Raw genomic sequence first — 16010 nt, 5'->3', positions numbered from 1 at the left:
CTCGTGTCTGGGGCATCTGTAGTGGCCCGAGCGTTCTGCCAGCGAAAGCGGGCTCCTGAGCTCCGTTTTCATCAGTGACAACCTCCTGCAACCCTCTGCCAGCAAAAACAGAGCTCAGGAGAGCTGCCCACTGTTCTCCCGAGCTCAGTTTTCACTGGCAGGGGCACCACGGAGCAGTTCTTTTCTGTTTCCAGGGCAGTCCCGTGGGCCAGATCTAAGCACCCTGTGGGCCAGATCCAGCCCCTGGGCCTTGAGTTTGACACCCCTGATCTAGAAGATAAAACTAAGATCTATAATTGAAGACAGCATGCTGAATGCTGATTGCCGAGGAATATTGCAGGATCCAATCTGGGTCGGTCACCAGGACCAGAGGCTTAGTTTTTTGAGCTTTCGGACTTGTGCTGAAGCTTAGCCTCAGGGAATTTCCCTCACATTTTCTGCTAGAGAGAAGTTCCCTGAGGATGGGCTCCAGTACGAATCTGAAAGCTGAGAAGACTAAACCTCTGATCCCAGTGACCTCCCCTGATTGGATCCTGCAATATTATCCTGGGACATGTTTATGTGCCTTCGCTCACTTAGAAATATCACCAGGAGGATTCTCTTAGTTTGATAGTTTTGTGCACTTTCCATTGCCATCCAGTTGACCCTTGTGTAAATAGGCTGGTGAACAAATTCTTTGTTAGATTCAGCAGAGCTGTTATCAGCTGCTTTTTAATTCTATGCCAACATCTACTTGTTAATTCTCAATGGCTTTCTTTCATTATGAAAAAGGTTTCTGTTTTTCTATCTTATTTTTAGTGCTCTTAAAAAATATATTTTTTTGTTTGTGGCATTTTTCAGCTGACTATTATTGAGGCAGAAAACCTTTTCTTGTTTTTGGTTACACATCTTCTCATTCCTGGTTGCTCTCACTCTCTAATCAGGGAAAAAAAGCAAGCTAGGATGTTTTTGCAGATGATGCGGTCTTCTTTTGGGATTTAACTGAATGAGAGAAAGCCAGAAAGGCCACAAATTGTTACAGAAAAGATTATACAATGAAATATAGGAGATTCACACATAAATCTTGTCCACCCTGTAACAAAGTACTTAGAACACCAAACTCTGAGTATGAGAATTTCACAGATAGTCTCTTCACCTTGAAATCAATTCCAAAGTGATTTCCTTCTCATTAAATTAAATGAGAATTGATAGGAAAAAAAAGTGGTACAACATTAATTCTTCAGGGCATGCTTTCCCCAGTTTATGTTGTAATTAGCTTACTTCTTCTAAACTCACCTAGAAAAGAGTAAAGACTAGAATCCTATTTTGCAACACCTATGGACGGTGCTTGGAAGAATTACATGCCAGTCCTTTTCAGCAATATCGATCACATAAAAGTGTAAGAAGGAAGTGGGAAGATGTGAACAAAATTTTCTTTTTAATCAAAGAAGTCAAGGATAGACAATCTGATCCCATAATTAATGACAAGGAATTAGAGAAATGGAAAACGATCAGTAGAGGAACAATCAGTGGTGGGATTCAGCTGACAGTAGCTCCAACAATCAGCTGAGACTGAACCGGTTCGCTTGGACAATCAGCCCACTCACCCCTGCACTATACTGACTTACTATATATTTCCTTTCTTTGAAGCCCAGCTGAAAGGTGTGGCAGAGCGGATTGCCGCGCCTCAACTGTTTTACTCACTGGGGCTGCAGTAGAAGGTAACTTTTCAAGCTGTTTTCAAACACACTGCGTGTGCGCAAAGCACGTGCTCAGCGAACCGGGTGTTATACTGGTTGAATCCCACCACTGGAAACAATGTACCTATCCTGGCTTCTACAATGCTTAAAAACTGGACACTTTTGAGGATGCTTGGATAAGGGGGAAGAGGTTGTATTGCTGGGTGGTTAGAGAATTCTAAGAGTCTTTGGAAACCACAATCTAACATTTCCCAACTGGGCTCTCTTCAGATGTGCCAGAACTGTACCTCCCAGAACTCCTGGTCACACTAGTTTAGGATTTTAGGTATTGTAATCCCAACCCACCTGTGTGTATGTGTATGTATGCCAGGTTTGGGGAGGCTACCAATCTATACTTCCTTGAAAACTGATGTAGGCTTTTAGCCATAGTCAACCAGTCCTGCCATCAACAAGTTTTTCTTTTATAGAAGAACAAGTTTGCTTTATCAGAATAAAATGTTCTACGATGTGATTCAACCAGATTCCATAGGCAGTGGAAGTCCAAGCCACAAGGAAGCAAAAATGGAAAGCATTAGGGATCAAGAGGCAACAGAGAAAGGTAAAATAAAGTTATGATTCATTATTTAGTGTTTCAGGGTAGGGAACAATTTGGAGAAATCTGGTGAGAGTTGGAAAAGCCATTACCTGATGTTATAGTTAAGAGACCTTAGTCATCGCTTATACAATATGAGTGGGCTACTTGTACTATGAACATATGGTTGAATATCGAGTTAGATAGATATAAATACAGATATTACACCATAGTAATCGAAAGCAATTTTCTTGTTTCTTTCAAAATAAAAATAATACATCTGAAACTACAGAGACTGAAAAAAATAAATTCACTGATATTTCAGGAGTACACCTTGGAAAAATATTCTTTATGCTGCTGATTAGTTTAAATGTTGCTCTTTAAAAACAACAAAAATATTGCTTTCTTTTGTCCAGCCATTTCCTCAAGACATCTCAGATGGTTCTCGTAGCTGTACTTCACAGGATCCAACAGAGTTTCAAAGAGGCCCTTCGATTCATCACAGCTTTGATCAAAGTTTCCCTTCAAAAGGAAGCAGCAAAATTCTACACAGTAGAGCAGAGTAGCCCTCTTACTGAACAGAAGATATGAATCGGACTGGATCCATCTCCTTGAACCAAAGTGCTATGTTAAAGAATACAGAAAAACAGAGTTGGAAGGGACCTTGGAGGTCTTCTAGTCCAACTCCCTGCTTAGGCAGGAAACCCTACACCACTTCAGACAAATGGTTATCCAAGCCCTTCTTAAAAACTTCCAATCTTAGAGAATTTAGGAGGCAAGTTGTTCCACTGATTAATTGTTCTAACTGTCAGGAACTTTTTTCTTAGTTCTAGGTTGCTTCTCTCCTTGATTAGTTTCCGTCCATTGCTTCTTGTTCTACCCTCAGGTGCTTTGGAGAATAGCTTGACTCCCTCTTCTTTGTGAGATATCAGAACACTGCTATCATGTCTATCCTAGTCCTTCTTTTCATCAAAGTAGACATACCAAGTTCCTGCAACTGTTCTTCATATGTTTTAGTCTCCAGTCCCCAATCATCTTTGCTGCTCTTCTCTGCACTCTTTCTAGAGTCTCCACATCTTTTTTACATTGTGGCAGCCAAAACTGGATGCAGTAGAAGAGAGTTTTGTCTCCACCAAAGAATGTGCTCCATGCAAGCTGACTGAATATCATTCACCCAATTTTACTCTGAACTCAGCCACACAGCTTCCTTTCCTCAGCTTTGAGATCGCCTCTTTATCAATTATTTGCCAATGATTGACATAATATCTTTATCTTATGGCCAGCCTGAGCCAAAGTCATTTGGAAGAAAAGTAATGTTTTCTTGTGGAACACAGAACAAACCTCTTCTATGTAACTTTGTGTTTTCAATGGAGGTGATCCTCAAGTACAGTATTCCAATGATCTGCAGGGTTCTATACTGGCTTCCTGGCTTGCTCCTCTTCCATCCAGCCATGTGGCTCTATCATTCTGGGTCCATTTCTCTTTTAACTGCTGAGGATAACACAGGCTCAACCAAATTTGGTATTGGTAGCCTTGGATATCACGGGAGAGAGGAGCAGAAAGGGCTTTTTCAATTGCTATTAGGGGAGAGAAAAGCAGAAAGGAAACCCTACCCTCTTTCTGCTGCTTGCTTTCCTCTCTCTTCTCTGCCTCAGCATGGATCTCTTGCTCCCTCCCATCAGGAAATAGCAATAGCATTTAGATTTACATGCCGCTTCATAGTGCTGTTGTGTCTCGCCCAATCTCACCACAGCCGGGGTCTGCTTATCTGCTTCCGAATGCTGAAGAATGTCCTAGCATGCCTCCAGGCCCCAGCCCTGGCTCCATGCCCAGACAGGCTGAGGAGGGGGCATCTCCCGGCCCCAGCCCTGGCTCCATGCTCAGACAGGCTGAAGAAGAGCAAGTATCTCCAGCCCCCAGCTCTGGCTCCATGCCCAGGCAAACGGAGCAACTAGACCCCTCCCCCTCCTCCACAGCATGTGAGCCTGAGGAAGGTCAATTTCCAACAGCTGCCGATTGGAGTGACCCTCGCTTCAGAAGAATTGATAGGCGGCGGCGTCAGAAGGAAGGGAGGGGCAGGCCTGGATAAGTGCTGAGTCATGGAGCCACACCCCATGGCCTATATAAAGGATCTGCTTTCTGGCAGTCTCTGAGTCAGGCAAAGTCTAAACATATCTTGCTGAAGTCACTTTCTGGTCTCCTGCCTGCCTTGAGGACTTTGCTAGGACTTTGGCAGAGCTGCAGAGGCACACCTGATTCGGATTTCCCTGACCCGGCCATCAGCGGAGGAGTGGGACACGACAAGTGCTTTACAATACACTCTAAGTTAGGGGTGTCAAACTCAAGGCCAGGGGGCCGGATCCAGCCCATGGGGTGCTTAGATCTGGCTCGAAGGGCCGGCCTGGTAACAATGAAGGATTGGCCCACAGTGCCTCTTCCAACAAAAACGAAACTCGGGTGGGCTGCATGTGGCTCTTTGAGAGCTCATTTTCACTGGCAGAGGGTTGCAGGAGGCCGTCACAGATGAAAATGGAGCTCGGGAACCCATTTTCACTGGCAGAGTGCTCGGGCTACCACAGGCACTGACACAAGTGATATCGAGCTGTCCACGTCCCCGCCCCCAAGGTCAAACACAATGCTGATGCAGCTCTCAATGAAATCGAATTTGACACTCCTGCTCTAAGTGGTTTACAGAGTCAGCATATTGCCCCCAACAATCTGGGGCCTCATTTTACCAGCTTCAGAAGGATGGAAGGCTGATGTTGTGTCTTGCCCGCCCTCAGAGCAGCCGGGGCCTTCTTATCTGCTCCCGAACACAGAGGAATGTATGCCTCCCGGCCCCAGTCCTGGCTCCATGCCCAGACAAACTGCAGAAGAAGGAGCACCTCCCGGCCCCAGCCCCGACTCCATGCCCAGGCAAACGGAGCAGCTAAACCCCTCCCCCTCCTCCACAGCATGTGAGCCTGAGGAGGGTTTATTACCAACAGCTGATTGAAGTGACCCTCGCATCAGAAGATTGGATAGGCGGAGGCAACAGAAGGAAGGGAGGGGCAGGCCTTAATGAGTGCTGAGTCATGGAGCCACACCCCATGGCCTATATAAAGGATCTGCTTTCTGGCAGTCTCTGAGTCAGGCAAAAGTCGAACTTATCTTGCTGAAGTCACTTACTGGTCTCCTGCCTGCTCTGAGGACTTTGCTAGGACTTTGGGCAGAGCTGCAGAGGCAAGCCTGATTCGGATTTCCCTGACCCGGCCGTCAGCGGAGGAGTGGGACACGACTGCTGAGTCAACCTTGAGCCGATGAGGATTGAACTCCTGGCAGAGAGCTGAATTAGTCTGCCATACTGCCTTCTAACCCCTGCACCACCCTTACCTCTCTTTTCGGATTGCTCTCAAGATGTAGGGAGTATACAACATGACTTTAAAGGACAGAGGAAGATCAGTTACCAAGACACCAATGGAAGAGTCAAGATCAAGAAAGACTTGCAAAATTAAGTTACTAATAGCTGTTTTAATAAAATTACCTTTAGATCTGCACAGTAACTGTTTCTTAGTCTGATCTATTTTATAGGGCTGACATCAATCTTTTCAAGTTGCAGCCTCCTTCCCTTCTTTCCTCTTTCCTTTTTATCTGAATTGCTTAGGTAATAGTTCTTTCCTCTGTCCTTCCAGGCTACATACTTGCTACATAGGGGGCAGCAGCAGCAGCAACAGCACTCTCCAATGGCAGATAAAGGCAGAGCTCACCATAATGAATGATAGCTAAGACTCCATACTTGGGATTGGGGGAGAAAAACAACAGTGAAGGGGGAGAGTCAACCTTTTCATTCCCAACAATAACACTGTAAATGATGCCCCCCAGTGGTGAAATCCATTTTTTTTTACTACCGGTTCTGTGGGCATGACTTGGTGGGCATGGCAGGGGAAGGATACTGCAAAATCTCCATTCCCTCCCCACTCCTGGGGGAAGGATACTGCAAAATCCACATTCCTCCCCGCTTCTGGGGCCAGCCAGAGGTGGTATTTGCTGGTTTTCCAAACTGCTCAAAATTTCCGCTACCAGTTCTCCAGAACTGGTCAGAACCTGTTGGATTTCACCCCTGCCCCCCCCCATATGACAGGACTTTGTCAGCCTGATTTTTGAGATGTGGCAAAGATAATTTGTTAGGCAGCAATTTTTGACTGTCCTCTCCTTTGGAGGGCAGAACAAAAATCCATCCCTGCCAATGTGGGGAAGTTCTTTATATTGAAAAGAAGTGAACAAATGGGATGGTGAGGTGAGAATTGGCCAAAAGTATGGTAGTAGCTTCCGTGCATTATTAGGGATTTAAACCTGCTTCTCTGTTGACTGCATCCACCAATCTATCCATCACATCACACAGACAATCCCCCTCCTTCTCCCTCTCTCCCCAGGTCTTGATGTTATCAACCTGATCTACTACAAACTTCAAAATCTGGATGTTAACCATCAAACAGGGGGAAATGGATGGAAATCTAAATCATGTTATCGATGTTGAGCCTCACGCTGAAATAATTCAAAACTCTCCTTGTGAGTTCTCTCTTGCAAAAGGCCTAAGCAAGCCATCCACTGCCCAGATGTTGGGGGTAGCAGGGCAGAAAGAGCAAAACAAGACTCCAAGGCATGAAATAATCATAGCTGGAGAGAAGAACATATAGCTGCAGAAATCTACATTGCCATTAAGTGCCTAAAGTGCCTCACTGCAGAGTCATCAAAAGTGGCTTTTGTGCCAAGTGGATGGAGGTGAGGAACGAACATATTTATCACAATCACACAGTCTACAAAAAAAAAGAGGCAGGGGAGAGAAAGGAAATGCTGCCTAAAACAATACCCAGAGGGAAGAGAAACCATGTCCTGACTGCTTTGGAAATATCTTCAAATAGCCTTCTGAAATTTGCAGTTATGAAAACCCCAACTTCAGGCTTGTATGATAGTAAACCATGGATGCTTTAAAGCTGGTTTTCTTAAATTGCCTTCATCCAAGAGAGGGAAAAATGTCTGAAGGACAACCTTGCAGTGGTGGGTTTCATTTTTTTTTACTACTGGTTCTGTGAGTGTGGCTTGATGGGCGTGGCATGGCTTGGTGGGCGTGGCTTGGTAGGCGTGGCAGGGGAAGGTTACGGCAAAATCCCCATTTCCTCCCGATCAGCTGGGACTCGGGAAGCAGAGAATAGATGCAGGTGGGGCCAGTCAGAGGTGGTATTTACCAGTTCTCCAAACTACTCAAAATTTCCGCTACCACTTCTCCAGAACTGGTCAGAACCTGCTGAAACCCACCTCTGCCTTGCAGTGATCTGTTGGTCTTAGATGAGAAAGCTGCAGTTCACTCTCATATCAGTGCAACAGCAACAACAGAACCCTGTTGCTTATTATAGTAAACTGAGTATGCAGATTCCATAAATAAATGGCTTAAATTAAAATACCATCCAGAATGTGTTGGCCATAGGGATGCAACATAATAGATGCTCTTCGTATAAAAAAATCTCAATTTCAATTTTCATCATCTTTCTAATTAGTTTTACTAAAACATTGGCCTAACATCTTGGAAGGCTGCTGCCAGATGATATGGCCCAAATGATCTTGGGGTATATTATTGACCTATTCAATTTACACCCTACCTTTCCATTAAAAAGAGCAAAAATAATATTATCATCCTTAAAATTGATACTAAAGATGATTAATAATTAAAAGTCTAGCAAAAAAGGTGCATTTTTATAGAAGGAGTGCCTTCCATTAGATATGAATTTTTCATAGGGGTATTTCAGAGAAGACTTCCCTGCAAGTTTTAACATATAGACAAATTCTAATAGGAAAGAAGGTCCCTTGGATGGTCCGTTCAAGCCATTTATGGATTTAAATTGTGCCTATGAAGTTATTAACAACCATTACAGATCTTTCATAGGGACACGGTGGCTCAGGGGCTAGGATGTTGAGCTTGTAGATCGAAAGGTCGGCAGCTCAGCGGTTCGAATCCCTAGTGCCGCATAACGGGGTGAGCTCCTGTTACTTGTCCCAGCTTCTGCCAACCTAGCAGTTTCAAAAGCACGCAAAAATGCAAGTTGAAAAAATAGGGCCCACCTTTGGTGGGAAGGTCACAGCGTTCCGTGCACCTTTGGTGTCTAGTCATGCTGGCCACATGACCACGGAGACGTCTTCGGACAGCGCTGGCTCTTTGGCTTTGAAACGGAGACGAGCACCGCCCCCTAGAGTCAGCAACGACTAGCATGTATGTGCGAGGGGAACCTTTACCTTTACAGATCTTTCATACAGATCTTTCATCACATCATCCCTCTATCTTCCACTAGCTATCCATCTATCTGGGGTAGTCTCAGGTGAAGTATATTTGGACAATCTGGATATGATCTAATTAAAATGTAGACCTGTATGGCAGCTTCTTGCATTACTAAACACAATTCTTTGTGGATAACCTGTCTCTATAAATAAGCAGAAATCAACAATATCTCTTATGTACATAGACATTTAAAAAAAAACACATCAAAACATAACAGCATATTTATTTTTATGAATATGTTCCAGTAAAAAAAAAATGTGGAAGGATTTATTACACGATGTTAAGAGAATAAAAGACCTTTATAGCAAAATCCAGTCCAATCATCCCACAGCTGCTTAATCTGATGATAAGTAAGTATAATTGTAGAAAACTCTTACCTCGTACAATGATGTTGGTGGACTTCTTTGCTGGATTCCCCACATTGTTGTTGGCAATGCAGCTATAGGTGCCAGCATCATCAGAATTGATAGCAGGGATGGTCAACGTCCCACCTTTCAGTATTATCTTCTCAGGTAAGGTACCAACAGATCTTACCCAGGTTAGGGTTGGGAGTGGCTCACCACCTGTTGTGACACAAACCAAAGTGATGGCTTCTCCAGGGTTCACCACAATGGGATCATCCACCAATAGCTTGATTGAAGGAGAGGCTGTAAACAGACCACAATGATAAATCAGTTCACCATTAATAGTAAAATGATAAGATTATTATTGAACAGGGCAGGGGTGACAAACTGGGTCAGATGTGTCATGTGCAGGCCACATCCACGTCCAGCTCTGCAAAGGGAAAAAACATTGTGATACATCATGTGACGGCAATGTGACGTGGTAAATTTGATACCCATGGAATAGGGCAAGGTAACATTTTTAATTCAGTTCTTAAAATATCTCCTCAGGTAGATGGGGATTGAAAATAATCACTTGTCTGCAACACATTAAAATAGCTATGTCATTTCCCAGGCCCAGCTGATTAAACACACTGCAGCCCATATACTATGTTCATACCATTCTCCATATGCCAATGTAGTGCACAGTCCTTTCACTGATTCCAACAGGATTGCATTGTGAGAAATGCCACATAATTTATATTTTGGAGCTACTATTTGCCCTGTCCAACTAAATTAAATAATTCCCCCTACACATGCAAGCACACCTTCGAGGAATGTGAATGTTTTAGCTCAATAACATTTCCCATATATTTACTGATCAGGAGAGGGGGAAAATCCTAGACAGATATAAATCTATGAATGGTAGAGATAATGAAAGAATCAATAACACTATATGGAAGAAAAAGATCATAGACAAGGAGACTCTAGTATAAATTAGTTTTCAGGGGATGCCCGTTCAACCTTCACCTGAAGGCTCCAGAAAGGGAGAACCATTAGTGTTCAAGGTTATTGGTTTCAGTGGCAAGCTGCTCTTATTGTCAATAGCCTTCTTCTCAGTAACTTGAGCTCATTAAATTTAGTCCTGTCCTCTGGATCAACTGAGGAGAATTTGCCCTCTCCTACATGACAAACCTTCCGGCTTTTTGAGGGTGATATTGTATTCCCTTTTCTTTTCCAGCTACTGGCTCAGCTTCTAGTCCCTTCACATTTTCCTCATAAGATTTATTTCCTTACACTGCCTTTATTTCCTTTCCCTGAACTCATTCTGCTGTTCCTACTAAGGGTGTGCAGTTTTGATATTTGATGGTGAGGCAACAAAAGCATTCGACTGAAGCATAGTCCAGCAAAGGCAGTCTGAGGGAAATGAGTGGTTTAGAAAGAGGAAATAGAAATAAAGGAAATAAAGGAAAGCAATGCAACACTCTCCCCTTGCAAAGCAAAGCAGCTGTACTGCTCTCTTTTAAGTGCTCCTGAGGACATCTCCAACTGTTTGTGTAGATGGAAGAGGCATCCGTGACACAGTGTTCCTTGTTAAGGCAAACTGCATCTTGCAGAAGCAAATCCAGCCTCCTCCTCAAAGACCTAATTCCTACATCCTTCTACTAGCTTACTTAACAGAATTATAAGATCATGGAGTTGAGCACTGAAGTCTAATCACAGATGTCTACATCCAATTAGGATTGATGGCACACATACAGTGACCAGCAGTGGTATTCATTTACTTTCGTTACTGGTTCACAAATGTGAGCACTCTCACTCACTTCATTCATACACATCCCGTGCATGCATGTGCCTGGCCTTCCACACATACATTTTGTTGCCGCGCGCAACTTCCACGCATGTGCCCGGCCTCAAAAACGTGCCTAAATAGCACGACTTGGAGCTGGGGCAGGTGGGTGGGGCCACCCGCCCTGTCTGCTACCGGTTAGGGCAAACCAGTCTGAACTGGCTGAATACCACCTCTGAGAGTGACATCATGATGCAAATTACATTAACATATTGCAGGCAAACTCTTCCCACAGCCTGGAGTTTGATCCTGACAGGGCTTGTTGATTCAGCCTTCCATCCTTCTAAGGTTAGTAAAATTAAGACCCAGATTGTTGGAGACAATAAGCAAATAATGCTTACATTGTAAACCACCCAGAGAATACTGTAAAGCACTATAGGGAGGTATGCAGTATAAGCCTGAATACTATACAGCATCCTAATGTAGTACGTATGTAATGTAGTAATGTGGTAGGTAATATAATATAGCATGTATGTAATGTATAAGTAATGTAATGTAATATGTATATAACGTTGTAATGGTAGGGCTGTATTACTATTAGCCTTCTCATCTTGTCTATTATCTTCTATTATTGGTATTGTATGATTATATTATTTTGTTGTTTGTATGTACACTGAGAGCTTATGCACAGGAGACAAATTCCTTGTGTGTCCAACCTCACTGGGCCAATAAAGAATATTCTATTCTAATGTCCAGCTCAAATAGGGAATGCACATTCATGACATCATGATGTAGGACTGCCCTTCCCTGAGAGTATCTGCCTGTTCTACCAGATCTGATAGGGTATGGAAAGCATGCTCTAAGTTCCTTCTCTATCTTTTTTTTTTTTTTTTTGACCTAGTGGAATCTTGGAAACATGCCCTCTCTGAGGCTGCTGATACCTTATGGAAAACCTTCACCTCAGTGAGTTGGCAGGTCCTCACCTGCTTGTCCTTCCAGAAGGTCATCAAGATCTGGCTTTTTACCCAAGTTCTGGGACAGAGTGAGGATATCTGGAGCTGGTTGTGGGGCATCCCGAAAGGACCACAAGAGCCATATTTTTATTCTTATGGTTTATGATTTTATAGTTATTAGGTTGCATTGTTGTGAGCTTCCCAGAGTTGGGTTTAAGATGGGTGGCCATATAAATATTTTAAAATAAGTAAATAACAATGCCATGGCTCATATTTTGTCACTTACACAGGTTGCTCCCCCTGGAGATACTCATGGTTCAATTCAATTCAAATTCAAATATTTATTGTCAGTGCACAACATATGTACAATGAGATTGGTTGAGCTCCCTCAGTGCACTCCCCCCAATACAATATAACTCACAGTGAAGACAGAAAATCCCATATCTAATAAATCATATTAACAAAATACCCAGTCCCATTGCACCAGTTTGAACATGTTACACATTGCGCCAGCCCTGCAGTCCATCATACTATGTAGTTCTGATGTTATTTCTCATTCAGGAGTCTGACAGCCTGCAGATAAAAACTGTTCTTCAGCCTGTTTGTGCGGCTGGCTATACTTATATTTCAACTCTTGAACAGTACAGGAATTCAAATCCCAAAGCATCACAAAAAAATATCTGACCAACTTCTGTTTCAACACAGGCCAGCAATCAGATGCCTATAACCAACTATTTAAAGCATTTATTAAACTCTTGGAATGACTCACATAGATCAATAATATGTCCTTCTTTGCACTCAAACTTAACAGCGAAAAGAATGGAACCTTACAGCATGGATTTTTACATGACACATCAAACTTTAAACTATTTGATCACATTTGCATGAAACTACTTATAGTTCAATGCCATGCAACCCTGCCAATGAAGCCACTGACTAACCCATTGTTACATTAACCACGAGCAAGTAGTTGGAATGCAGTGGGGAAAAAATGGGATCAAGAAGGAAAAAAGAAAACAAAAGCTCAGGTAAGTTGCAGTTCTTGAAATGACCAGCTGGGGCAAAAATCTTCAGTAGTTTAATGTCGCTGTTCTCTAAGTAGAAGAGGAAGAATCATTCTCCTTCTTTTACCATTTGTTTCCAAGCCTGCTGAAAAGGTTGCTGTTACTGATAGATGAAAAGTAAGACATGTGTGGGGCCCAGAAGACCCCCCCCCAAAAAAAGTGACAAATTATGAACAAGCATTGTCTGACGCACATTACTGGCCTGTTGGCTGAACTGTGCTGTTTTCTTTAGGAAGAAACATGGCCCTGAAGGTCTTTAGATTAGAGTCTGCCTCAACCAATGCCTGGAAAGACACATTCTTCTGAATGGCATCGACATGAAGCCGCTGGGCGAGGTTATCCGTGGTTTCGGGGTGGATTATCATCTGTACGCTGATGATACGCAGCTGTACATTTCCACCCCGAACCACCCCAACGAAGCCGTCGAGGTGATGGGCTTGAGGCCATGCGGGTCTGGATGGAACAGGCTCCAGCTCAGCCCCTCCAAGACTGAGTGGCTGTGGGTTCCGGCATCCCGGTACAGTCAGCTTACGCCATTGCTGACTGTTGGGGGGGAAGTACTGACCCCCAGGGGAAGAGTGCGCAACTTAGGCGTTCTCCTGGATGATCGGCTGTCTTTAGAAGAACACTTGACGGCCGTCGCCAGGGGAGCATTTTATCAGGTTCACCTGATTCGCCAGTTGCGCCCCTTCCTTGATCGGGACTCCTTACGCACGGTCACTCATGCCCTTGTCACTTCCCGCCTGGACTATTGCAATGCTCTCTACATGGGGCTCCCCTTGAAGAGCACCAGGAGGCTCCAGCTAGTCCAGAATGCGGCCACGCGGGTGATAGAGGGGGCACCGCGTTGTGTTGTGACCCAGGTTCCTGGACCCAGACTCCTGGACTCGGATGATTCAGAAAATGAGGGAGAAGACCTGGCAAGCCCTGTTTCTCTTGAGCCCTCTCCCTCCCTGGCACCCACTCAAAGGGAGGAGGAGGGCCGCACGCCTGATTCTCCCGGGCCTTCTTCTGATTTGGCAACGCCCCAAGAGCAGTTTTGGAGTGACGCAAGATTACGAAGACTTGATCGACGTGCGCAGCAGCGGAAGAGTTGGGACAAAGCCAAGTCATAATTGTCATGCAGTGACATCTGCAGAGACTATAAATAGGAGGCGGGACTTCCTGGTTTTTTGTCTTGGACAAAGCAATGAATTTGGCGCGAGCTAACTATTTCATGGAGGGAAGAATATATTCGTGAGTAATTCTGGCCTTATCTATAATTTCCTCGTTATCTCCAGAAACTTGGCAGGCCCGTGGGTAGACGTGGCCAGGACATGTATCTATGTAAATAAAAGGAAAAAAAAGGAAGGCCTCTGACGGACTCTTTGCTGGGAGTATTGGGGGAAGGGAAACAGAACACGTTGCTCCCATATAACACCCATCCTGCGCGGCCTGCACTGGCTGCCGGTAGCCTTCCGGGTGCAATTCAAGGTGCTGGTTACCACCTTTAAAGCGCTCCATGGCTTAGGACCGGGGTATTTGAAAGACCGCCTTCTGCCACTGATTGCCTCCCAACGACCTGTGCACTCCCAGAGCGGGCCTCCTCAGGGTGCCATCGACCAAACAATGTAGGTTGGCGGCCCCCAGGGGGAAGGCCTTCTCTGTTGCGGCACCAGCCCTATGAAACGAGCTACCTCCGGGGTTACGCCAACTCCCCGACCTCCGGGCCTTCAAACGTGAACTGAAGACTTTATTATTTCACCGAGAGGGACTAGCCTAAGACATATTTTAGTGATATTTTAATGGGTTTTAATCGGTCTTTGACCGTTTTAGTGATTCGGCCAGTAAATATTTGCTTTTAATTGTTTTTAAATATTGTTATTTATTATATTTATATTGTATTGGTGTGTGTATTTTAATATTGGCTGTAAACCGCCCTGAGTCCTTCGGGAGATGGTGCGGTATAGAAATGTAATTATAAATAAATAAATAAAATAAATGGCCAGATTGTGGCATCTTCCTACCCCCATGCTGTGTGTGGCTTGTGCCCTTTCTAAAAATGCTGTGCCACCAACACACTTGATTGCTACAAAGAAGAGCTCAAAAGCCTGGAGAACAAAAGATAATACCCAGCTGAAAACCACAGCTTCGCTCAGTTTAATGGGTCTCAGAATGCTTCAGATGAAAGCTTGTTGTGCGTCAGGGGAAGAAGGGGGTCAAAGAGGGGCATGGTAAAGAAAAAAGAATGCATGGTGCCTATTTCATCCAAAGCACTCAGAAATAACAACTGTGGGGGAATAATGATAGATGGCATGTCTTGGAAGGAGAAAATGTGTACAAAGGGCCTAAGAGGTCTAGCTGATACTAGGTAAACAGGAAGACAACATGCAAACATACACACACACACACACAAACCAAAATCATGCCATTAGATGCTCAGAGCAACAAAGGCCTGACTAAAAGCACACAAATCAAAGAAAAGCAGTCTGATAGGTACCGATCCACTTAGAAACTGTCTGATACAAAATCCTCTAATGACAACACAAACTGTGTTGACGTATTGCCACCCGGATTGCTCATGGGGAGGAAATCTGTGATAAAAAAAAAAAGAGTTAAGATGGCAGCCGTGATTGTGTACTTCATGCCTGGCCTGCAGTTTATGTGTGTTGCTTTTCTGAGATGAAAAGTGAGGTACAAATGCAATGAAAGAAGGATTAAATATAAGGAGGTAGATTTCCGGGAGGGAGGGGGCGTATTCCAGAGGAGTAAAAGGCAACTCAGTCTGGGTATTCGATCAATTCAATTTATTATTGATTCAATTTATTACAATCACAGACCAGAACATATAAAAACACTCTGCAAATATACAATTAAAAATTCTAGTATAAAATAATAAATAACAGCTAAAATGTATCATAAAATCCAGTCTGTCCATTCTTCTATTGTAGGTATCTCTTCTTTCTTCCAGTATTGTCCAATCAACAGTCTTGCTGCTGTTATTAAATTAAATACTGAAAGTTATTAATTTGGCTGAGATGGCTAAAATCTTAGCTTTTTTAAAAGACAATACGCAGGAAAGATATTTAATTGAATGGAAAAAATGGATTGATTATCTACAAAATAGATATCAGATTAAGAAATATCAGATTGCCTTTGAATAATTAGAAAGTTATTTTATGTAATAGGGAGGGGGTCGGGAGATGAAAAGCTTTGGATGTGGTTACTTGGATTGGAAGGGAAAATTTTATTCTATGTTTGGTTTATGTATAACAATACCTTGTGATTGACCCGGGAAGCCGGGGGAGGGGAGGGGTTTTTGGGAGGAGGGGAAAAAGGAAA

The 16010-nt window shown here is 43.7% G+C and overlaps 1 protein-coding gene across 2 annotated transcripts in view; it reads right to left on the bottom strand.

Annotated features, from left to right (window-relative positions):
• Positions 1-16010, bottom strand: part of MDGA2 (MAM domain containing glycosylphosphatidylinositol anchor 2) — a 732231-nt gene that overhangs the window by 315666 nt on the left and 400555 nt on the right. For both annotated transcript variants that reach the window (XM_058163141.1, XM_058163142.1), the window contains one exon: positions 8938-9207. In XM_058163141.1, the coding sequence (XP_058019124.1) occupies positions 8938-9207 (270 nt within the window). The remainder of the gene's footprint in view (positions 1-8937; positions 9208-16010) is intronic.

This window comes from Ahaetulla prasina, chromosome 1, assembly GCF_028640845.1.
Source record: "Ahaetulla prasina isolate Xishuangbanna chromosome 1, ASM2864084v1, whole genome shotgun sequence".
Lineage (NCBI taxonomy): Eukaryota > Metazoa > Chordata > Lepidosauria > Squamata > Colubridae > Ahaetulla > Ahaetulla prasina.
This window is presented reverse-complemented; position numbering and strand designations above follow the sequence as displayed.